Genomic DNA, 26,075 nt, shown 5'->3' on the forward strand with positions numbered 1-26,075 from the left:
ATTTCCCATGTTTTCAGCTTCTTTCTTCATATTTTGCCAACCAGATCTGCTTTACTTTTGTAAGTGAGATTCACCAGTCAGGTGCCACTTTTTCCCACCTCTACAGCTGATTTGATAGACAAGAAAATTGGCTTAATGCAACTTCAGAATTCTCCTGTAGTCGTGCAGGTGCATTGTTGCGTGTTTATATCCATGACTGACATCCTCAAGACTCCTTCACGGTTCTCTGTCTGACATTGACTCACAGCTACTTCTCAGATGATGGACCAGTTTCAGTTTAATTCTCCTTTGTTGCTTTTTTCCTAAGTGATTCCTCTGGGCTCTGATGCAACAAACACTTTGAGCTTCTCAGCTATAATAACCTTATTTTTTCTTTATGAAGGAGATTTTCTATCTCTTACATGCAAAAATCCCTGATGGCCAGGCATCTTAGAAATGATAACAGACACTGGACATGTCCTTTTAGTGCCCTCCTCCTCATGGCTTTGATCTGATTTGGAGACTAATGTCTGAGCTCGTTTCTCCAGGTATACCAGCCAGATCTGCTGTTTAAAAAAGGTTAAGACACAGTCAGACTTCAGGAGTGGTCACGAAAAGATCCAAATAAACACTGGGGTTCAGAAATACAGTTAACCTCACATACGCTTGAATACATCTGCTTTCACGCTGGAATCACCTACAGGTCAGGGTAAAGAGGCTGATTCAGCAAACGCAGCCTGAATACAGGGTGGTTCCTTAGCCTGAATGCAGGCTGGTTTCTTGAAAGGGACTCAGAGTTTTGCATGGTGGTTGTAAAAATCACAGAACAGAACATAAACCCTAAGGTTCGTTTCATTAATTTTCTGCAGAGCCCAGGCTTTATGTTTATTGCACTTTGTTGTTTCTCTCTTTTTGTAATTAAACTGCCAAAATAGCAGGGACTTCTGTGCCTCTGTTGTCCATTGCTGCAGTTAACAGTGACATGATATCCGTTGTCTCCTTTTCCTTCCTCCTCTGCAAAAAGGGAAGTCAAAGTATGACAAAGCAGTACAAATGTGCACCAAAATAATCTGCTATTTGATTGTTTTTTGGAATAATGGAGCTGAAGCCAGTACATTGCAAACCATGCAAACATAATGACATTTCTATTTTCATAGTTAAAAAAAAAAAGCTGTTATTTTTTACATTTTTATGTGCGTGTTTAGGGGACATGCAGTGCAGCACATGATTCCCATATAATGCAGCTATGGTCTATATTTGAAGAAGCTTGAAGGAGATAGTTCTTTATTGAATTAGAAGGTCTATTTATTATTTTTGGTGCCTGCTGGAAAGTCCCTCAGGGCTTAAAAGATTCACTCTGATCTCTGTGTTTCAATATAACACGTTTTGAGCATAAAAATGAAAAAAGAAATCCCTGCATACTGGATAAATTGCAGGGTAAATGGTGAATTTCTGATATATACTGCTGCAGCTCTGCAGAAACTATGTCCTAGAAAACAACACAGTTTTTTTTAGCTGCACAATGGAATGATTACAATTGAAAGACCACTGGGAGCAATTTCAGAGTAGATCAACAAATTATCTGAGCTGGTCTTTAAAAGGACACCAGAGTATCTTTTGCTGGTAACTTGGTAAAGGTTTGCTGCATATCTTGCATTTTTTCATCAATGAGCTCAAAATTGTGAGAAGAATTTCACAAACCTTTGCCCTTACAAAAATCAAATAAAAAATAAAATAAAGTAAACACGTTTATCTGTCCAGTGGAACAGGGACTTGAGGTCTGACCAACATACAGTATTTCTCCCATCAGCTTCACAAAACATCACATTTGCAAGTGTGTGGGTGTGTGAAAGCTATACCTGTAGGTTTTAAAAAGAGGCACACTGGCGCAGAAGAATCCTATATTCAACACAATTCCATAAACAAAGCAGCAAGAAACGGAAATTGGTTCTTTTGTTCAGCAATTATTTTGAGCAATGCATGTAACCAATATTCATCTGGTTGAGACAAACAAATATGTCATCAGTATTTTGAGCTGTGGTGGCAGAATGATGCAATTCATTTTCAACAAACACCATCAGAACTCTGACTTCACCTGTTCTGTTCTTTAGAACAGACACAGGAGACCTTGATGCAAACGCAGAATCTAGTATTCATGAAGCTCAGGTTTGGTCTCTTTTTCAGCCTGTGAATGTTTTTGATGATGAGTGGAATGTCAAAGCTCCCTGATAAGGTTTTTTCTTGGTGATCATTTCACTAGCAGTGACCGAATAAAGATCAGAGGATCTCGAGGAGATGAGGAATGCTTGGTTTAGTGACGAATTTACATCCTTCAAACAAAGAACAGTCTGATAGAAAAAATGCTGCTGATTTTCTGCCATTTGGATCTCATAAAGCCCATGTTGCTTTTTGTTTCCCACTGAGCAATATTGAAATGTTTGAATAAAAAGTAAACTAAACATTTTATTAAACAATTCAAAACACTAAACATTGCTATTTTTTGTGACCTAAATTATAAAATAGCAATGTTTAGTGTAATTAAATGTTCTTTTCAGCTTTTCTATTCAGCGGTTGCAACATGGATTCAGCTTATTTCTATGTCTTCTGCATCCTCTGCCATATCATGTCTTTGTTCACTGCATCCATAAACCTCAGTGCATAATTAATTATAGTACAGTTATTTATTTATTTTTTGTCCAAAGATTAAAAAATAATGTGCATAATTGGGAAAGGCTAACAGTAGGTTACTTTTCATTGTAAAAAAACAGAATCAAACCTGTCTCATTAAATGGTAATAAAGGGATATTTCTGACATATTCCATAACATTTTACCAGGATGCAGGAAAATATCTGATGAATATTAATTTATGGATTAACATTTTGCTGTTTAAAATGAGAAGAAGAAAAAAAGATTTATGTTGGGTGCCATCTTTTGACATGAGAAATATTTTAAAATGTTCTTTTTTAGTGTCTAACCTATAAGGGACAACCAAAAGAAATTTAAAAGAGAAGTAAACACGTGAATTTTGCAACAAACTATATACACTGTATAAGAAAATGTAAAAAATATGTAACAAGCGCAATGCTAAATGAACAAATATATCACAATCTTGCTTTGAGTTGATCATTGAGCTATTTCAGATAATTTCAAACCCAACATTAGATGAATTAGTCACTTCTCATCTAAAATGTATTTTTTTCACCTTCAAGACACGATTAGAATTACAATAATGTATATCGGCGACAAATGGCATCAAAATCCTTTGCTTTTACAGTGCTTTTACAAGAAACAAGCTGTGGTTTTGTTACTATTAAGCTTCAAAGTCCTGATTATGAAAACATCTTTCCTTTGGCGTTGAGGCGTGCTGCTGGCAGACGGCGTCGGTCATTACTCAAATTAGATGGTTGCTTGTAAATTACTGCAATTGTGGAACACCCAGAGTTATTTGTAATTTGCAGCCATGCTCTAATTTGCGCACTTTAGTAAATCTGAGGAAGCCTTGCGATCTCACATCTCCACACTCCTAGATAATTTTGCATAAAGGATAATCATCCTAATTTATGTGCCAGATTCCACACTGAAAGCATACACATTTTCCCTTAAAGCCACAAACGTTTTAAATAAAAGCCTTAATGTTTGCATGTGACCTATTAACAAGTCAAAGACTGATATTAATTCCCTGACTGAATCTTTGGCAAAAACAATCTAATGATATTTATTTATTTAATAGGCTTTTAATTCAAAAAGAAAAATGAAATGAAATTTTATTTTAGAAAAATAAGCCATTAATGTGTCATTTTTGATACAGTTTTGAAGATGTTATTAGCTAAGCACTTTAAAAAAAATGTTATCCACTGTTAGTTAGTCAGAAGAAACAATTCAGTTTGTCAACTACCTGAGGTTTCACATGGAAGTTCCCTCAAGAGAAGCTTATATGTAGCTGCAGGGTGCTATTTCTGCAAATTAGGAGTATTAGTAATACTGTCTTTTAATCAGGTCAGGTTGTTCTTTTATCCTTCAAATGCTTCTCCTCTAAACATCTAAGACTGACATGATCAGGATCTCTAATTTAGTTTTTTTTATGATAAAAGATCAACAAATTAAAAATGTTTTCTGCTTCCTCAACAGCCGCGTCAAGGTGACCTTTTTATCTCGGAGCCTCTAGAGTCGAGCTGCTTCAAAGACTCTTTCCTCCTTTCTAGCTGAAAAGCATCAGTAATGGAATAAACATGCACAGAAACACTGCAAAATGGCAAAGGAAGAATAATGTCAAAACAGAAAAATAAAGCACTTGCCAAGTCGTGTGCAAAGATGAAGTAGAAAAGCATGTCATCCATAATGGTAATAGTCTGCATGGGAACGGTTAATGGCAAGTGTGGGTGTTGATTTTATCGGCACATTACCAGCTGAACCTTTGATCCAAACAAGAATATATTTAAAAAAAAATGGATGAGTCTGAATGTACAGTTTGGTCGCAATTAGACAAAAATAAATAAATAAAAAGAATCATTCTGACTTCTGTGAATCCCTGAACAATGCTGAGAAAATGTCAATGTTGGCTTTAAAGACTGTGATTGTTTTATGCTTTAAAACAAACTTGTACAACATCGATGATTCAGACTACACTAAACGGTGATTCATCAGAGCTTATGTGAATCCCATAAAACTGACGACTTGATACAGCACCAGTCAGCTTTGGACCTCATTAAAATCATTTCTGTTTTTTTTAAACGGGATGGGCATTTTTCTTTGATTTTGTTGATAAATAGAAATCATACATTTTCTATGAAGTTTAGAATGAAAATGAGTGTTTCAAAGCATGTTGTATTTATAGGAAAAGATAAAAACAAACAGTATTCACAACACTTGTGTTCACCTCACTGTCACTTGTGTCCACTGTAACTTATGATTAGCTCAATGTTTTTCCTTTTTGTTTGACAGGTAACCTCAAGTTTTTTGTTTGTTTTTTAAAGAACCATCAACTTATAACTAATATGAAAAATGAGGTTCAGGGATTAAACAAGTCAAAAAAGGCTGGGGACTTTTTTTTGCATATTGATGGGACTTTGCACAAGCTGCAAAAAATGTTTATCTCTAGAATGTAAAGGTAAAGTTTTAATTAACATTTCGTCTTTGATCTAAAATGAACATTACTTCCATAGGAGAGAAAGATTTTGTAGCTGTAGAACATCAAATCTCCAGTGTCGCCTGTCCACCTGGTCTCAGTGTGGCTTAACCTGCTCCACTTTCCTTTTGGGTCACCACAGAGAGCCGTAGCTGTTCATAGCTTTTCAATGACTGACACAGCTTTAAAAAAATCCCAAAGTGAAAAACTATCAGTCTATTTTTTCAATCCACTTTGTTTCCTGTCCACTAAATATATCACCAACCCAGAAAAGCCAGATACGTGTCACGCATAGAGCCACCGTAAGAAGGATGATTCACTCATCGCTTGGAAAACTCATACATACAGGGCAAAGGCACAGGACTTGTTGCCATGGTGATGTCCCTGAGGCACAACACAATTTTTTACTTCACTGATGTAGGCTGTGCAGCGCCTCTGATGAACTGCTCTCATAAAACAGATACAGAAACAATCTAATCAAGGCCAGGAGCTGCTGCAACACAGAAGTGCACAAAAAGATTTGACCATCGTCTCAGTTTTCAAATATCTTCTTAAGTGAAATTTCAATTGTTGGAAAAAAACAAAAGATAAATTTGCTTTTCTTGGAGCAGATTCAGTTTTAAATTGGGAAAAACTATGTTAATTAGTGGAAGAAAATGTTGATGTAGTTCCAAGATGTTTTTTGGAAAAGTTGTTTTTGCTGTTAGACTTTAAATTTAAATGGAATAGAATCCCAACTGTTTGGTCGACACATGGGATCTAATCCATCGTTTTCACTAAGGGTTTTTACAAAATCCTACCAAGGATAGAAAAAAGTATATTTTAATGTCTTAAATATGCATAAGAAATAAGATTCTTTCTTTTTTTCCCATATGCATTTGTTTCTGTCCCTACATTTTGCCTGCTTGTTGTTGAATATAGTATCTGATTAAAATCAACCCAAAACTAGGTGATGGTTTACTGATAGAGAAAACCCTTATGTTTATGTTTCTTTATGTTTATGTTGCTTGAAAAAAGGAAGCGACAGGTTAACGACCAATTGAAGACAAGGCTGAACAGAAAAAGACTATGTGGTAAAGAAATAAAATATTAAACACAAACAATAAAATTAATAAAACTGTATGTTAACCAAGCGAAATGGGCATGTGCTAAACTTAAATGACAAGCACTCATATAAAAAAAGTAAATGCACAAAATAGAAAATAAGAACAAGAATAATAAATTATATTATAAAACTTGACCACTGCCATTTATGTTGCATGAAATTGCCATATCACATAGTTATTATAAATATGCATAGACTTGGAATACAATATGTTATAACTCCCCTGAACACACCTCGTTTTAAAACCAGGAAAATAGTTTGAATCTGCAAAATATGTGTTGACTTAAGTAAATCAAGAGTTTTTGCACAATTTTTCCTATATGACCTCTATGTGTCTGCAAACTGCATGCCTCTTCTATGCGTTCATGTCTGCTTTTGTGTTGTACTCCTTGCTCTGGTCTCTTAACTGGTCTTCATGAATGTTATATCATTGTGTTGTTTATATAAAAGGCCCACTACTGTTTGAATGCTCTCACCTGTTCCCAGGTACAGGACAGTGTAGTGCTCATCGTTGACAGCGAGGGTAATGTCCGCCAGCGTGTGCGTGATTTCGTCATCAGTCGGGAGGTCAAGTGGAGCCACGCCAACAGGCCGAATCACGTCCTCAATTTCCGGGTTGTATCTGATCACCCCGAGGTTTTTGATCAGATTTTGCTCTGAGATGCTTCCTTTGCGGGCACACTGACAAGACAAAAGGAATTATCCGTTCAGAGCCGGCTGAGCTGTTGAATAAAGAGGCCACAAAGAGTTTGCTAATTGCTTTCATTAACTTGTGCCTTTGAAAAAATAGGCATTTTATTAATTTAGTCTTTTTTTTTGGTGTATAATTATAGGCTGACTCGTGCAGATTTCTAGCACTGAGACAAAGAGAAAAAAGAGCAGAGTATTTTTACCATTCCGGGGCGATTGCCTGACAATGGACTGCTATAGCCTTTCAATCGAGAGGTGGAGAAGGCTTTGTTGATGTCTTCAATGGAGTAGGCACAAATCACTTTTTTTCCCCTTTAAAAAAAGGGCAAAACACAAACTTAAACACTTGTAAAAAGAGCAGAATCAGTGGTCATTGCTAAAAAACAGAATTTTCATAACGTATTGCCTATTTCTGATATTAATTCAAGAATATTTTAAAGAATGATCTAATGGTGTAGTTACTGAGGATTTTTTTTATCACATTTTCACACAAATACTAAATTTATAGTTAGTTATTTATACTAAATTTGTTTTTGCTTTAAGTTTCACAGCCATTTAAAAAACCTTAACACACAGATGTTGTAAAAGACTGAAGTGGATTAAAAGTATGTGTTAAATTATTTTGAGTTTTAATCCAATATGGTTATTGGCTGCTAATTAAAACAATAAATTTTCTTTTTAATAACATTTTAGTGATTAAAATTACTTTAATATGTATTGTGTGGTGATTAGGACCCCGGATTTTCAATAAACCAAGATGAAAGCCTCTAAAACATGGAATTAATGGTAGCTTTCAGAAAAAGCTGCAGCTTACCAGGCGTTGGAAAAAAGGCCATACATGATACCAGCCCTCTGCTCCTGGGCTGTCACCACCGCCGCCTGCTTTAAATTGTTGTACTGCTGTTGAGTGTTTCCTGCACCACACATCACACGTGCCTTCATGAAGGTTGTCCAAGAGTTCGGTAGTAGTTGCATAATGCCGCCTTCGTCCACCTGGAAATGATGTGGATTATGTTACCAAGCCACACCACAAATCATTTCTCCTGTTTCATCCATGGTACTTTTCTGCAACTTTGATGGGACTGTTTAATTTTGAGGTTTTTATTTATTTAAACAGTTGATTAAAATTCAATGTCATTGTTTGTGAGCAAAAAGTTCAGATGGAAGGAGCTGCAGATACACAGATCTGCATATTTGGTGTTTAATTGTGCTGTAACTGGAAAATTGGTAGAACATTCAGGCTAAAAACACACACTTGCTTTCTTTTTAATAAACATTAAACTGTCCAGAGATTTTTATGCTTCTTGAGTTGTGCTTTAGAATTTAGATTTTACGTTTGTAGAGACACAAAACACAATTTGTAAAGTAATATGCAATAACTGTTGTGCTTGCAAAGATTTGTCTGGAAGATATTATTGTTGTGAATCATTTTGATTCGTCAGCTTCCATATTTGAAAAAAAAAATAATAATAAATTAGAGTAATTTTCTCACTTCCCCAGTTTAAGATTAACATCTGCAGAGGAATCTCTTGATGATCTTGTACACACAAAATGACAGTAACGGAAGTATTTAAAATGATCCACTAAAAAAATCAGATGAAAAAAGTTATTTCTATAAAAGTGAAACATCAGATTTATATTTGATTTCTGTCTTTTTAAATTGAAAACTGTTCTAGTCAATCTGTCAGAAATAAATAGCAGAGGCAGGTTTTTTTTTTTTCCATTCATAAATGGCTAATTTAGAAAACCCCTCTTAACCGTTTTCTATTAAAACATTGCAGCAACATTTATTATGAGCTTAAAATTTACCTTAAAACAGAACATTTTCAAAACTGAATATAAAAATCATTGAAAGCAATCTAAGAGTTCTCAATCATCAAAAAAACATACATACGTGTGAAAGGAGCTTGCAATTATTCCCAATTCAACTCAAAGGACTGGATATTGTTAATGTAAATAAAAAATGTACAGCAGCTGCAGGTGTGGCTGTTCAGGCTTACTGTGCTGTCAGGACTTTCCACACTGAGATGACAAACTGCACATTGGTCGCACATGAATTCACACATCCAGACAACCTTGTAGTAAAATAGCTCTTATAGTTGCATTTTAACAGCCGTGTTTCCATTGCGGACTTCGGAGAAGTCCAATGGGAGTAGAATATTCTTTTTTCTTATCAAACCCTGATGCTGTTCTCATCAGGATGCTGTCCAGCACAGCTACAGATTCACCAATGGCTGCTGACCCCCCGCACCCCGTGGAGCAGTTGGGGTCAGTGGAGCACTACAGCAGGGCTTTTGAGGATGGGGTAAACACTGAGAATCAGTTCCACCCACATACTGCTCTTAATCATGGAGCTGAAGAAAGCCCCCACCTTAGAGTCCTGAATTTTAATCATGGGGGATGTACAAAAGGTTGCAGTCCCACTAAGAACCACTGGAGGCAGGTTGCAAAACAGAGGAGTTTTGCGTTGACTCCTACTGTATGTTAAAAAACTCCAAATATTAGCATTTATAGTTTGGTTTCATGGATCTTATTGGTGCATGCTGCGTTATGTCTTCTTCATTGAAACTTTGAGGGAAAATCTATTGTTTAAATTGTATTAGATTTGAAAGGAGCCACATTTGGAGGGGGGGGTTGTCATTGGTTGGTGCGTGGATTAATGTCTGGACCCAGTAGAGAGCCAAACTTTACTACAGTTGCTAACATTTATTGAGCCCAGTTTCGTTTAGCATCATCTAAATTTAATATGAGAGATCATACCTTTAATGTCACAACCCTTATTGTCATGGGGCAGGGTGTGGTGTCATTTGTTGTGTTAAAAATGCACTAAATCAATTTAAGAATCCAGGAAGTTTTCAGCTTTTTATGTGTAGATTTGTCATATTCACCGTGCAGACTCGGCCTATGCGCGCTCGGAACGGCTCTTCATCCATCTTGGCTGATTGGTTGAACTCACTGAAGAAAAAGTAGATCTCCTCCTTGTACTTTTCTGAAGATGGGATTATGGCTGCACCTGCAAACTGAGGATCTGGAAAATAGATTTAATTAATGTCTTGAATTTTTTAACTGTGGACAGAGATAATAAGAATAGCAATTTTTAGGTGTCACTTTTCAGCCTAAAAGCTGAGAAAATGTCATAACTGAATTAGGAGGTTTGAAGCCCAAAGCCTTAGTCGACTCTCCTTACCGGTGCATACGGGCTGTCTGCAGGGTGAAAAAATAGGCAAAACTGTGCAGGACACACAAGTTGCCCACTAGAACTGTTAGAATTGGAGAGAGGCAAAAATGTTCATGCACATTTTTTCTATGGGCATGCTGCGGGTGTCAGGTTGTAGTGAACACTAAAGATAAACATAAGGGTACAGTGGGGCAAAAAAGTATTTAGTCAGCCACCAATATTGCAAGTTCTCCCACTTAAAAGGACGAGAAAGGCCTGTAATTTTAGTCATGGGTATAACTCAACTATGACAGACAAAATGACACGAAATCCAGCAAATCACACTGTCTGATTTTTAAATATATTCTTTGCAAATTATGGTGGAAAATTTGTTTTTTGGTCAAATGGAACGTGCAATTGTTGTGTATGTGGTAAGTGTAGTGAAGTAAGGAGGATGTAAGTTGTACGCTGTTGTAGGGTGCCCTTACGCTGTAAGGTGTGAGTGTTGACTCCTTCTGATCACACGTGAATGTTGCACGTACGGGTGTGCAGGTGATACATGATCCCATAGAAATTCGACATAAACTATTGTCTGATTGCCGAATATTCTCTTTTTCTAACAACCAGGTCACACGCAAGAAGCCAGCAGGAAGTCCCCGCTTAGCACTTGAACAACAATCAACCGGCCTCTTGTGCAGTCCACACTATTTGGAGTGTGTGGAACAAATGAAAAATCTGTAGAATGCGCCTGCGTCTCACCTACTTTCACCCTTACTTTACCCTTGCGTGTTGTATAAGTGTTTGCTATAACCTGTCTGCCGCAGTGACAGATAAAAGTGTCCATGAACAGTTTTGTCTGTGAGCGGTCCATGGCCTTGCTATTTCCCGCAGGCCACCTGTGTGTCCTGTACAGTTTTGACAATTTTCCCCCCACAGACACCCCGTATCCACCCGTAAGGCCAGTTGTGACTACGGGGCTTTTACACTCAAAGAACACTAGAGTGAACTAAGCTGATAATGATTTACTTGCTTCTCTCTCAGAGGACTGTAAACAGATGATTTATGGACACCACCACCCACCATCTCCAAATGTGTTAGTTTAAGCATGTATGCCTTCTGCTTGCTTTTCCTCCTACTCACTTAGCAGCCAAACGTTCTCGGTCTTCAGGAGTTTCTGGGGGCCAAACGTACGCCGAATTGAACCACTTTGACCTCCAGCCACCGACATAGCAGAATACAGACTCCCATCTGAGACGGGCAGAGAGAGAGAAGGGATGAGAAGGAAGTGAGAAGAGAAAAAATCACGAGAGGCACTTGAAGGATGGGTGCAAGGTTGAGAGGAGAGACTAAAGTGACACAAGAAAGGGACTGACTGAGGCTTCAATGAGAGGCAGATTCAGAGAACAGACAGAGATGGAAAAAGTGAGGACAAAGGAAAATGGAAGCCCCCAAAAGAAATTTGGCAGAAAATGAAAGAAAGAGCAGCAAGCACAAAGAAGACATCAAGGCAGAGCAGCTCCAATGAACGGCCAGCAATCACCATATTCTTAAAACCCCCTCTTAGAGCGCTGTCTCCATAGCAATGCATGAGAGGAAGTGTTATGGCAGCAGCATCTTAATCAGGACTGGTCGTTAACTGAATGTCGCTCAGCTCGAGCAAAGAGGCCCCTCATTGCATCAGCAATCGATCCTCATCTGGAGGAGCATCCTGCAGCGCAAAGAAGCCGTTGACTAATTTAAGCGTCTTTTAAGACATAACATCCGCACTAAACAGGTAAAAAAAAAAAACTCTACATGTCTCTCAAGGTGCAGCATCATTACTAAAAGGTCAGGTTAATTACAAACTGCCATGTTTAGGTAATGTGATACACAATCAGGCACTTAATACTTGAATTTCCTGTGAAGTGCAGCGAGGCGTTCAAGTTCTATTTGTCACAATCATGAAGCAGAGGAATTACACCGCTCAGCGTTTGGCTTTTCATAGGATGGCAAATGAAAACATTGCGTCTGGTTTGAAGATTTGTGTTGACATGAAATGCACAACAGTGCTGAGGGTGTGCACAAACTAATAATGAGTCCTATGAATAACTAAACTCAGTTGGGACAAAAACAAGAAAAGGGGGATGAATGTAAACATTCAATAAAAAGTTACACAATTACTTTTACCCATTTAATTTTTATTTTCTGCTTTAATAAAAAAAATATACAGGACATTTTTGTGCTTTCTTTAGATTAATTTATAATTATGCAAAATGTGTACTTTTAGTAACTTTTCAATGTAACTCATCACTTTAATTTGAATGTGTTTTTACATAAAAAAACAAGAAATAGCCAATTTAAAAAAAAGGTTTTATGCAATTGTAAAGGTTTACCATTTTTTTCTTAAATTTTTAAATCTAAATTAGCCTTCGTAACATATTAATCACACAAAAGATTTGAAAACTACATAAAAAATAAGTACAATAAGGCTTAATGGGGGGGGGGGGGGTTATATAAATGTCCTTCCTTCCACTTCTTCTTAAGCAAACAAAGACTCTTTTTGCCTAACTTTAATGATTCAATGTGTCATGTGTTGTATGTAAAAGTACAGAAATGGCCAAGTAGTTAGAATTGCATCATTTAAATGTGTATGTAGGGGTATCTTATTTTAAGTTACTTTTAATTTTTGAATCAAGCCACAATAAATGAATACAATCCTTTATTTTGTTTGTTTGTTTTCATTGACTAAAAAAAAACACCCAAAAGATAAAAAGTTATGGGAGATGTGTAGACAAAAATAAAGTAATGAGTTTCAACCCTCAAACTTTTTTAGGAAAAGAAATTTAAAGGGAAATTTGGACTTGTTTTTTTTTTTTTTTTTTTTTTCAAATTCACCCTCTTTTTTAAGTCTGAAACCCCGAACTTCAGCATTTTTAGTGCATTTTTGTTGGTACACACCTATTTAACCTCTTAATGCCTATTGTCGTAAATATGTGACAACGGGCCTAAATGCAGTCAAAAACCTAATGTATTTCAAGATATTTAAATTTCAACCATAAAACTAAAGACGAAACATTTGAACCATTTATGAGAAAATAACCTTTTTCTTTCTTTTTTGAAAAAACAACTGCAGCGCTTTTCAGAACCTGAAAGCTAATGTATTCTACAGAAGGCTTCATCTATATAACATTGTCACATGTGTCTCTAAAAGGATTTGTATGACACTGATAGAAGATGATTAGAGAAAAAAAAAAAAAATTGGTTCTGGGAGCCCAGAGTTCTCTGACATTACTTTGCTGCTCCTGACATAAATGAGCTCATAAAAAGGTTTCGTGTACCTTTGCTTCAGAATGTGAAATGTGACCTAATGAAAGTTTTTTTTTTGAGGGCGATATGAGATAATTTTCAAAAGACTTGAGTTGAAAACTACTTAATTTACTCCTATTAGATTCTCTGTTCTGATCAGTATTTTGTTTTATCATTTCACCTCTTGGATGTTTTCTGTTTATTTCTGCATGTTACATATTTTGTATTTTCCAATATCCTCTTTTTCTGGGAAATTATTGTATACTCTATTCTGTTCTCTGTAAAGTCTTCACACCTGGTTTGAGTTTAATCACTACACCTGATCCTAATTGTCACTTTACCTCAGTTTGAATAAAACCACTCAGTTTCCTGGTCTTCTCTGTCAGGATTACTCTTGGTTTAGAGTATGAATACCTTGTTTGTATGCGAGAACGTGTTGAAAGAGTCTTTTTACTTTATTTTTTTTGTGTGTGTGTTGAATTACCTTGTTTTGCTCCTCTGCTTTTACTTTTATTTTATTTTTTTGAAAGTCTGTTATTTGTTTCAATGGTTGTTTTTTTTCACCTGAAGTGATAATTTCTTTTTTTTTTCATTTTAAGCTTGTCCTGTCCAACAGCTGGGCAGACAGATGAGAGCTGAAGGCCTCTTGTGTTGGACATATTTTATTTTAACAGGGGTTATGAATCTTCAGACAAACCAGAGGTATGTCTGAATAAACCCCTTTTGTAATCGAGGCCTGTGAGGGATGAAGGGATCATTTCCCCATCTGGTACCACGATCATCTTTATTTTGTCTTACAGATTGTTGTATTTGAATTTTTGGCAACAGATGAAACATAATTTTGATGGGTCAAATGGCTGAACTATAAAATTCAGATTTAATGTTTATTGGACACAAAAAAAAAAAAAAACAGTGTCTAACCACATTTTATTAAAGTATTGGTGTATATGTGATCAATTAAATAATCGAATAATACTCTGAAATACTGTTGTAAACAGTGTTTCCACTATGTTTGTCACGAGTTATTCATTTCCATCGGACCCCTGTTGTCCACACGCTTTTAGAATTAACGAGTTCAGTTTAATTCTCCTCTAAAGTGGACTAAATTTGCACAGGGGTTTAGGTTTCTGAAATATCCTATTTCTGACATGTTCCAACTTTTAAATTCATCTCACTTTTGTCAAATTTTAAAGTTTCTTTTATTTTAAGCAAAGGTTGTGTTTTAAAGGTGGAATAAACTCAAGTAAGAATTTTTCCTGGTTTGAATGAATTGAGGGTCTGTCACATAGATCTGCATGAAATCTTCCAGATGCGATGTTTTGTATTTTTTTTCTTGTAGAGGTTTCATTAAAACATCACATGCTCAAGTCAATGGTCAGTCCTGAATACAGATGGAAAAAGCAGAACAATCTAATGTAAATGGAACGAACATGAGAGCCTTGAAGGACCCTCGACATTCACCCACGCATGGGTCAGCCGGCTGCAGCTGCAACATGTTGCCTGCAGCTGACGTCCTTCAGGTTCTGTGACAGCAGCTCAGTAAGGGATGTTTCACTCTGCCTTTACAAGCACTTCAGCCACAAGAATTGTCCTTCCTCTGTAATGTGTGTTACCTGCAGGCAAGCTGATGAACTTCTGTGAGGGATAAGGCGGTGAGATGTCCGAGGCAGACGCTATGTGGCCTCCCTGGACATCTGTGAGCACGGTGTCATTAACCTGCAGGAGGAAAATGGGAAAAACTGAATCTGGAAGAAACTTCTGTATTTCCTCCAAACCAACTTTAATGTATCTGCTGAAAACCGCTAATATCCTTTGTGGGTAAAGAGCATTCCCAGCTTAATTTTACAGCAGAAGAGTAACAATCAATTAATCTTAAGTTTCCTTCGCTAGTACAAGTAAAACAAGTGGAAAGTGAGCTTACCAGCATCCAGCACCTTGGGCTTCCTGCATTTGTTCCACAGACAATGAATGTGTCATTCACTTTCTGAAGGACGGTGATGAAATTATCACACTCCAGCTGTTGAAGAAAAGAGGCAAACATGAGGCAAAAGGAAAGGAACATGGGAAGATCTTGTGCTGAGATGAAAATAAAATACAAGGCTAAACATTTATAGAAAGAAAAGGAAATGCATGCAAAAAAGTGAATTTAAATAAAGGGAAAGACTGAGAAGTGTTCTGAAATGCAAAAACAAAGATGGGGAGCAGAAGTGTTGGGAGGAAAGAAAAAACCAAGAGCCCAACACAAAGAAGATTAGTGAGGAAAATGAGTTTGTTCAGAGGACACTGGAAACCATCCCATACTCTGAAGTCCTTTTGGCAGAAGGCACACTTGAGATCAGACCTGCAGTAAAAAGATGCAGTGTTCCAAATGGATTGCTTATTTATGAAGTAAAATGAACTTCAACATGCTACAAACTGCTTGAAAATGAGCTGAACCCCTAAGCGGTTGTCTTTATTCAACATTCAGGTCTGCTGACAAAAAAACAGATTATTTTCTCAAATGAAATTATTGTTGTTAATTTTAGATTTATTTCTTTTATTGGGAGATCAGACCTACAATCCTGTGCTGCAATCTGTCTAGGTGTGTGTAGGTGGATATGTGGGCAGTTGGATAGGCGGTTGTGTGGGCTAGAATTTCATTTACCGGTATCTGTCTTCAAGCCTGCATTGGTTTGCATTTCTATTTGTTCCAAGTAATATTTAAAGTCCGATCTTCTTTTGAGTCATTTCAAAAGTGTTCCCACTAATCTTTAAGTTAGGATTATGCCGTTTTTATCCAAAATAAAAAAAAAAAAGTGGTGTTTTCTAGGACATAGTTTCTGCAGAGCAGCAATAGTTTTTTTTAGAAATTGTCCTCTGAGGGACTGTTGACGTGGAGCAACCCCACCCCCCTTTCTTGTCACTCATGACTGAGAGCTGTCTGTTCACACACTAGCTCTACACACTATCCCGCTGGCTTACAGCCCCTCTCACCCCGCAACCTAACATTGCTGTTGCAACAAAAATGGGGAGCAATATAAGAGCTATCCAGGAGTACAGCCTTGATCCAGATTCCAGCTCAGATGAGGAAAAAAAAGACATACGTGAATCTAGTCGTCCTCAAGTGGATTCATCAGAATGGAGCAGGGAGCTTGTGGCCACCTGACTGTTGCACCTACGTCTCTGCTGAAAGCTTTTTCAAACATCTCTTTTGCATCTGCTCCAGATTTCCAACAATTAGAATAAAGAAATACCCAGAAATGCAATTTTTAAGCTTCATTTTCTTTATATGTGTTCTCAATGAAGTTGAAAAAACAAATGTTTTGGGTTTTTTTTATTTAATTTTATTTTTGGTGTAAAATTTCTGGCTTAAATGAAAAAGAAAGTTTTGTTTCCGAATAGTTATTTTTGCCTGGAAAAAGTGTAAATGTGTGCAATACTTGAAGTTAAAGCCTGATTTTCTCCAGATTATCCCATATGCAGAGACAGGTTTTTTTTTTTTTTTTATCATATATTTAAGCTCTAAACATGCTCTATATTCAAACACTGAAAGATCATAGAAGCTGTTTGGTTTGGATGCAGAAGGTCTGCCTGCATCACTTTTAGGGAGCTTCACTTTGAGGCAGCCAGTTATGATTTATATTCTGCAGTGCTTCTCTAACTCTGCAGGCTGACGTGGACAAAGAGGAGAAAAATAAACGTGGACGTGAAGCTGGTTGGGTGTAATTCTCCCCAAAAAAGATCTTGCAGTTATGATATAAAAGGGATAATATAAAAGTACTGTTGAGTTTAATTGTATCTAAACATTTCTTTTTTTTCTTCTAGAAAAGCTGAAAATATAAATTATTTAAGTGATTTAATAAGAAGGTAAATTATTCTGCTGACTCATCTGTGACTCATTCTTGATGTGAGTTTGTGTTGGAGTTCTTCCACGGAAAATTGCTCAGCCTGTGTGTTATCAGGGGATTCGCGCGCCTCCTTCAAGCCTCTTTGGTTTTGCTTACTCGGAGAGTTCCTCCGGCTGATCGGTCCAAGACTCCATCTGCCCCTGAACACGTCATTTACATCAGAAACCCATTTGACATTGGTTTCAGGCTTGATACCATGATTAGCTGAGAGGTTCTGACTTGAATTAAGCAAGTTCACTTTTAAGTAATCAGAATGTTTTTTCTTTTGTTTTTTATCATAAAAAACAAGATTTGATTTTTTTAAACAAGGCATTATTTTGTTTTAAAAGTGTAGCTGCTTTATATAATGACATTTTCAATCAAAAATTAGTCAAATGGAAGGATGAAAACGCATTGATCTTTTCTGAAACAAGATAAAATCAAGTGGTTTCCTTCAGATCCTGTCAACCTAGCCCCCCCCACATGTTGGGACACCATAATAAATGTATAAATTAGAAAAATGCAGGACAGAACCAAAATGGAAGAACACCAAAACTAATTTTCTGGGGATTAAAAACATGGTTGCTGCTATTGAAAAAAAAGATATGTCCAACCTGGAGATTTGTGTTAAATTTCTGTGCTCAAAATTTGCTCCAGTGTTTTTTTTTTTTCACCTGGATATTTCTTTCCAAAGAAAAATCCACTTTCAATGCACAATTTTAACAGATTTACTGCTTTTAGTTTGAAACGAGACCTTCAAGGTTATATGGGAAGATACAAGAAGAAAATTTATAGTGTCTGTTCTAACAATCACAGTTACGTCAATATGTCACATTCCATAGGTTTTAATGTTGTGATTCACTAAAAGTCAATAAAATAACCCAAAAAACACTAACTTTAGCCATTTAGTGCTCATTTGTTAACACCTTTTCCTCCTAAATTTTTTTCTTTTACTTTATTTTGAAAAACCAAACCAGCTTAATGAATTTTCTGTTGGTTTTAGTCTAAAACCTTTTTTTTTAGACAGAGGACTGCAGTATAGCAGAAAACATATTTTCTACAGTGGAAAATAATCAAACGTTGATTTAAAATATATTTTACTTTAGCGTATTATAGTTTAGAGACTGTGGTTGATTGTAACTCTGCCGCACTCTCTCTATGGATTTATTTTAATTGTTTATTCCAATTACCTACTCACTGAATTGCAATGCTCGCTTTATTAGTTGGAGGTGAAGATTTCTCCTGAGTAATTGTATCTAATCTCTTTTACTCTTAAAATCCTTCAGAATTGAAATGAAGCTGTAGCTGTTTCTTGTGTAAGGTGGAAGCTGCAGCACAACAGATGAGGGCGATGAGGAGCAGCATGGTTCCGAAACAAAACCATTGAGTTTTGACAGAGAGGACGTTCTTACCTCTACAGGTGCAGCCTTTGCCCTGCAGGTGTCAATCGCAGTCTGATCAGACGCCACAGGAATCTGTTGAGAGGGAAAAAAAGACTCTTTGGTTGGGATTCATTCTCTTTTTGCATAAATATAATTTTTAAAAAGCAAATATATAATAAATCTGTGTTTTTCTCCACAACATTTTCTCAAACCCTCCTACAATAATCTGCTTTATGTAAAAAAGAGACACAAAAATCGCCTGAAAGAAAATCTGTTAAGATCTCTGAAATGGGAAATACTGACGATTTCATTTCTTGTGAAATTGAATTTAATTTATTTCAAGCAATCACAATAAGCAAAAATATTTCTGACAATGGTAAACAAGATATTTCAAACTTAGTTAAGATGACTGGTCATAAAATACACCCTTCACTCTCCTCCTCTTCCTCTGTCATCTTGGTCAGAACTGCACACGAAAAAAATCAACTAATTATTTTTTCAAAATGACAGATTTTTTTTAAATTTTTCATATTGGTTTTATCCCCATAGCAACCATATTAATTCTGGGTTGCCTGGGAGTGACAAACAGGTCAATGTACTTTTGGATTTACGTAGCAACAGAGATTTCTTGTTAACTGCACCCACATTCTTAATGTGTTCACATCATGTCTTATTGTTTCATTCAACTTGAGTCAAGGATTCATCTATTAAGTTTTCACAATATTTCGGTAAAAATAATGTGCGAGTAACAGGGGAACGTCACTTATGCAAGCTCGCCATGCTGACAGTCAAAATCTAAAAAAACTTTAAAACCAACAATGTTTTCCTAAATGGATTTGGAGTTGTAAAATAAGAGATGAAATTCCCTAGAAGGAGCTTTTGTTTTTTTTTATTTTAAGATGGTGGCCTCTTTCCAAAGTCATTAAAATGTTGTTCGTGTTTGTAGGCTGAACTTGACTTTTCAAGAGGACAAAAGTTTTACTTCTCTACATTGTGCAAAAATGTAAAAAAATTGCCAAACATCACACTTTGCCAGAAAATGCCCACCAAGCCAGATAGGTCCTGTGGCCATCCCATAATTTCAGTACTTCCTTTGAATATCCTAGACACGTATTTTCATTTCGTTACATGATTTTTAAATCTTTCTTGAGCCCTATGAAATATTTTGGTCTGATTACCTTTTTTTTTTACAGTTCTCCCATTGTGATTTTAATTTTTGGTGGGGGTTGTTCACTTTGCCCAAAATCATTTTCACTGGGTTTAGGCGTTTGCAAATTTTGATGTGGCAGGAGCAACATTTTTACCAGAACACGTACTAGGAAAGAAACAATCTGGTCCTTGCACTCCAGGGCTGCTGCAGGACATAATTAAATGTAGGATTATTGAAAAACGTACAAGTCCTTCCAGAGTGGAGGTTCAGCGCATACAGCTGTTCCTTTTTGTTCTGCTTTTTAACAGTAAAAATTGATCTTTCTCCTCTTTAAGCTCTTGTAAAATGAGCTGGGGGAAATATACCACATCCAAACGGGTTCATAGTACCAAGACACATCAGTGGTTGCTGATTTTTCTATTTGTGTCATCATTGAAATAACCCAGAGTTGATTCCACAAAACAGGATTTCCTCGCATGTCTGAAGCGGACCCATCAGCTGCCCGCACCGTCTAATCTATATTGACATTGTGATTTCAAGTGCACTTTCATTAATGCTTGCATGCTCCAGATTCCACAATCTGCCTTGGATCTCAGCTGCTTCTGTGGGTCAGCAGTGAGGCGTCCATCACGAGTCTCTGCCCTCTTTAACTCGCATGTCGCCCTCGCAGCAAAGATGGCAGCTTGACTGTTACCGTTGCTCATAGCAACAGAAACAGCAGGGGGTTATATTCACCGGCTTGTGTTTTCTTTGCTGAACCTTTTTTCAAACAGAAAATTCTAAGTAGTTCATCTGCAGCCTAATGGATAGAAGCATTAATATACCAGTAGAATGGTCAAGGAAAAATCCAATTACTTTCATTTTAATTTAGATAAATCCAAATGGTGCTAATCTCTTATTGCATTTCTTTAAAAAAACTTGATTGTAAAATGTAAGAGTTAAAAACCAAAGGCTACAGCTATAACTAAAAATAATGAAAGAATATTGCATAGTGTTTGCACTGACCTACAGGGTCATTTTAGATGTTCCCTGTGATCCAACGTAAGAGACTCCCTCCTTCAGGGATGGAAAATGATTTGGGGCTTGGTTTGACTAAGTCCTCTTACCTCGAAATGCCTAAAAATCTTTCTGAAAAGCTCTTGAAAGCAGGGACTGGGCACAACAAGGATTAAAAATTGCTTTAGGGAAAAGATTAGAGGTTTAGAGCAAAGAATGTTTTCAGAATATGCAGGGGTGTACTTTTTAGAAACAAATGAGTGACAGTGTGTCTGAAATAAAAACAGCAACAACAGTCTTCATGAAAATTGTTCTGGGTTTATTAAATTTTTTTGAAATAAAATGTCCAGTTGTCACTGTCTGCTTGATACCACCTTCAACTCCTGGAACAAAAACATTTTTCTGAAGACGCTTAAACTGAGACTGAACATCACAAAAAATGAAGAAACTAACATTCGTTAAATGAAAAACCATCAATCCTGAATTTTCTTTTTTCAAATTCTATTTTTTGGCCTTAGAGTGGTCTTTCAGTCATTTTGACAGCAGCCAAAGTAAATTTTAGGTTTTTGGATTTCTGTCACCAAACCACACAGATGTTCTGAGTCCATTTTAAAACTGTCTCAGCACCTTCTGACTGGAGCTGCTGCTGAACACGCTCCTCCTTACGGTGTGGCTGAATGCAGTTGGAAACTAATTAAACTGAAGTGCAAATTATTTGGAAATGAAAACAAAGAGCTGACACTCTGGGATCACTCACACTTGTGAGGCAGTCATGAGAGTGTTACTCATTTTTCTTGTAGTTTTGTATTTCAGCAGCCCTATAGACCCACTCTGCTAAAAAAAATTGTTTTTGTGTTTTTAACAAGTTATTGAGGTATTTTTCTGATGACGGAGGATGTGTATAAAGATAATTCAGCTCAAACTTGCTTTGTGTGAGTATTTCTTTACCCCAATAATTGTGAATCAGGAGCAGACAAAAAAAATGCTGTTTAAAAGAGAGCATATTTGTAATGTAGAAAATACGCTGTCGCAGGCCGCAAGCTTCCTGTTCCGAACACTCAGGAATGAGGAGGGGAAGAGGGGGTGGGGCTGCTTCCGGAGTTTTGTTTTTATCGTCCAAGTTGGCATCTGATTCAAAACTGTTTGGCTGGAGGGCTCCAATGTTGCTGGGCATTTTTGTTGCACCAATGTTGTTTGGGTGGGGGGTGAAGGGAGCTGTGAGCTTGTTGCTTGTCGATTGTTGCTCCAGTCCATGCCAACAATCCTGATTTAAACTCATAGGTGAATTTCTAATGAACTACTGCCGCTCTAAAGAAACTATGTCCTAGAAAACAACAGCTTTTTATTTCTTTATTTTTTTGGCTTAAAACTACATAATGATAATGAAAAGACCACTGGGAACGCTTGTTCAATAGATCCAAAGATTTTTAGAGTGGGACTTTAAGTCCTATTGTAAGTTCAGGTTGTACACGAGATAAAACCCAGAGACAAAAGTTAAGAGTTAAAATAAATTCAATTGAAAAAAATATAGAGAAGATTTAATTTCTTCAATGATTCAAAATATCAAGCAAGGTGCTAACCTTAATTTGAGCGCTCCCCTTTATTTCATAACATCAATATATACTCTTTTTTTTTAAGCCCCTACTTTATGATTAAAAGAGGGGACCTGAGGTGTGTGGTTTAGTTTCCACTTGTTGATTGTTTCTAAGTCATCTGCCTGCTGGCAAACACTTGAGTGCTATCGATCCACCTACTAATCTGAGGCTTTTCAGAAGAGGAAACAGTCTAACAGCTGCTTCAATGCTGCCTGTGTTTTAAGCTAAAGAAAAACATGAGTTCTACCTGCACGTCAAAGACTCCTCTGTTGGTGAACTTCAACGCATAGATGACTGCTCGGCCCCCCACATACAGAGTGTCGCTCCCCTCCTGGTGGTACATGCTGATGTAGTTCTCAGGTCTGCTGAAGTGGAACCTGGGGGGCCCTGAGGACAAGAACACAACAGACAGCAGGTTTTTTTTAATTGTTAAAAACATGTTTTTGGCAAGCAAAGTTTAAAATTTTGAAATATGACTAAGGGTCAAAAAGGTGAAGCAGTTCAGCTGCTGCATTTCAAAGACAATTTTAAAACCAAAAGTAAAACAGTAAATGGCTTAAAGCTGTTTAGGTCATCCGATGCAAATGAGCAAACATTAATAACAACAACAGAATACTGCATAAAAAAAAAGTATTCAAGAGTCATTTAAAGATCCGCTCTGATAAAAATAAATTTTTTCTTGTTTTCAACTTGTTTTTGTGGCATTAATCCCATGACAGAGGACATGTATTGTTAAATTTAGCTAAAATTGCATTTCTGAATATTTATTTATTCAAGTCGTGGTGAATCAGGAGCAGACAAAAAATTAAAGCTGTTTGAAAAAAAAGTATGTCTGTGACAGAACGTACAATTGACCAGGCCTCAAGCTTCCTGCTCCACTTCAGTCTGATGCATTGTAGACGACTAGATCCATGTATGTCTGTGTTCCACATCTGGCTCTAAACTGTACGGCTGAAAAGCTTCAACGTTTCTCACCATCTTTGTTGCACTTCTAATATTAGCTTGGGGCATGTGAGGGGTTCTAAGCTATTGGGAGAGTATGTCAACAGATGACGAGACGTAGGGGAAGGCTTACTCTGCACCAATAGTGCCGCCCTCATCTCAGAGGCTACTGCTGCTCTGCAGAAACTGTTTTTTTTTATTCTTTTTTTATTCATTTTGGCTACAAACTACATAATCATCATTTTAAAGAGCACTGGGAAGAAATTAGTATAGATCAAAACATGACTGGAGTGGTTCTTTAAAAAGATGGTCCAGATTTTGATGGAGTTGCTCTTTCCAGCTAAACAAAAGTCCAGCAAGCAGTCTGTTTCTACTCCTCTGTCAGCGTCTCCATGGGTTTTGGCAATACAGTGTTTTCATTTACAAGAGGACTTTTCTTCAGCTTTGCGTCAAGCGGTGTGCCTGCAGCACACAGCTTGGGTGCTAAAAGAAAAGGGCATGTCGTGGGAGCATAAATGTTAGCTTTATCATGTGGGCAACTCCTGTCACAGATTTTCCTTCGCTGTGGACGGCAACTAAAAAACCCACAAGCGCAGAGTCTTGCGTTCATTTAGACTCAGCTGACTCATCCACATTCTCACTATTTGTCAATGTACAGACAGAGAAGAGGAATCTGAGTATTGCTGATTGTTTCTTTTTATATTTCCCATTAGTAAATGATTGATTATTGTTAGACATTTGCAGACTTGGTCTAGAGGCAATAGATGTAAAAATTCTGGTATGCCATGTTTGGCTCTGAGCAGAAAAAGCTGTTTTCCTGGCTTGGTGGGTGCTTTCAGAGCCCTGTAACACCTTCCAGCAGAGACACAGAGAACAGATGATGACAGGGATGAGACCTATAGGGGGCTGCTGCTCTACGGAGGATGCATGAAAGTATCTGTTAGTGTGGGCTGGATGAGTCTGATTATTTGTTGGAGTGTGTTTATAATCCTCGGAGGCTTTTTTTTTTTTCTGTCTATGTCAGTAAGGCTATTGTACACACCAACTGTTACCTGAGTCTCAGTGGAGCAATGTCAGAATGCTGTGAGCAGCTCCTTGAACATATTGTTTTGCCTCTAGAAAGAAGAGCCCATACTGAGAACAGTGAATGGGACTTTTAAACCCTCCAGAGGATCACCAGTTTTTTTTTATTATTTTGCCATTGGTTTAAAATAACTTTTGTATATATTTTTTTTCAAACTAAAGCAGACGTTTTCAGAAACTTTCTTATGAAGGTTTACTACAAAAATATGCAGACTCTCCAATCTCTGATCCCTGCACAGAAAAGGACATCGAGTCCGACAGCAAAACCAGAATGAAGAGAGAAATGGTGATACGGGTTGCTAGCCAACCCACTATGTTTCTATGGAAACAGCAGCCTCCCTTGTTGACAAGAATGTAATTGATGAAGCCTGTTCTTCACAAGGAAATGAGACGTACCCCAGAAAAACCCTATGTGGCTGTTGACTGGGGGAAACATTAAAGCAACAAGTGAACATTAAGATTTGCTTTATTTTCTTAACAAAGGCAAATTTTGTCTGCAAAGCGTTGTCCTTGAAACTAATTTTCATTAATAATTGGTGAAGCTTAAATAAAGATGTTTATCTTTGTGATCCTGACGCCCCCTTTCACCCCCCGCTACATCAGCTACACCCAAATGATGAAAGTCCTACAAGAAGAAACGTTAAACTTATTAAAAATGGCATGATGAAACCCTATTAAAAGTGTAGCTGTACAAAAGCCTTGTGTAGCTTCTTGGACTATCAACTTGAAAGAAGCGTGTTAACCATGAAGGAATGAAAATGGATAAAGAGATGCTGGCTTCAGCGAAAGCAACCCCATTGATTGTTTGGTGTGATAGAATCTATGCTTATTACAGATTTTCCGTTTCACAACCATCCAATGTCACACAGCTTTCAGCATTTAACCATTAACAAAATGGTTCTGACTCTGCTTGTAAATTTTTCCCTTGTGTATAATCCAAGTTTAAAGGACAAGCAAAGTTTTTTTTTTTTTTTTTTTTTTTTTTTTTTTTTTAACTTGTCCTGTCCAACAGCTAGGCAAACAGATGAGAGCTGAGGGCCTCTTGTGTTGGACATATTTTATTTTAACAAGAGGGGTTATTCATCTTCAGACAAACCAAAGGTATGTCTGAATAAACCCCTTTTGTAATTGAGGCCAAAATTTATTAATTTCAATCATGTTTGAAAATCTTTGGTGTTGGACCGGACGGAAAAGGAAAGAGGGGAAGAAGAGAGAGGGACGTTAGAGAGAGGGGGGGGTAGGAGGGTGATAATAGGAGGGGAAGGGGGGTAAGACCATGAAGCAGCATAGAGCAGACAGGTTTACTGGTTGTTTATCGTTACGGTACGGTTCAAATGTAGTACAAAAAGGGCGGGGCCTGTTCACACACACTCAAATATTATCAACACACCTGCTAGCCGCAAAAATGTCCACATGTCAACATGCACACAAAACAGATAGTGTTCACGAACGCATACCTATGCCTTTAAACCAACTAGTGTGAAATCTTTCATTCATTCAATCATGCAAACTATTAGTGCAAAGGTGAGCTAACACCTGTGCTCAGGTGAGTGTTTATGTTCTTCTAAAATGGATGGTGGAATGTGAAAAGGAGGAGGAGCGCCCAGCCACCCCCACACCCATACCCCCGCCGCAGCAGCAGCGGCAGCCGGAGCCCCCCCAACGCCACACGGGAACAGGCAGGGAACAACCGCCCCCCGGGCGACCAAGACCGCCACC

At 37.2% G+C, this 26,075-nt stretch overlaps 1 protein-coding gene across 1 annotated transcript in view; it reads right to left on the reverse strand.

The window, feature by feature from the left end:
• LOC101155634 (semaphorin-7A) overlaps nt 1–26,075 on the reverse strand; it is a 46,259-nt gene that overhangs the window by 11,924 nt on the left and 8,260 nt on the right. Inside the window, exons 2-10 of the mRNA XM_011485736.3 lie at nt 22,579–22,718; nt 18,621–18,683; nt 15,264–15,359; nt 14,956–15,058; nt 11,198–11,305; nt 9,789–9,928; nt 7,715–7,893; nt 7,104–7,212; nt 6,687–6,891 (exon numbers count right to left, since the gene is read on the reverse strand). Of these exons, the coding sequence (XP_011484038.1) occupies nt 6,687–6,891; nt 7,104–7,212; nt 7,715–7,893; nt 9,789–9,928; nt 11,198–11,305; nt 14,956–15,058; nt 15,264–15,359; nt 18,621–18,683; nt 22,579–22,718 (1,143 nt within the window). The remainder of the gene's footprint in view (nt 1–6,686; nt 6,892–7,103; nt 7,213–7,714; nt 7,894–9,788; nt 9,929–11,197; nt 11,306–14,955; nt 15,059–15,263; nt 15,360–18,620; nt 18,684–22,578; nt 22,719–26,075) is intronic.

This window comes from Oryzias latipes, chromosome 16 (assembly GCF_002234675.1).
Source record: "Oryzias latipes chromosome 16, ASM223467v1".
In the NCBI taxonomy this organism is placed as follows: Eukaryota; Metazoa; Chordata; class Actinopteri; order Beloniformes; family Adrianichthyidae; genus Oryzias; species Oryzias latipes.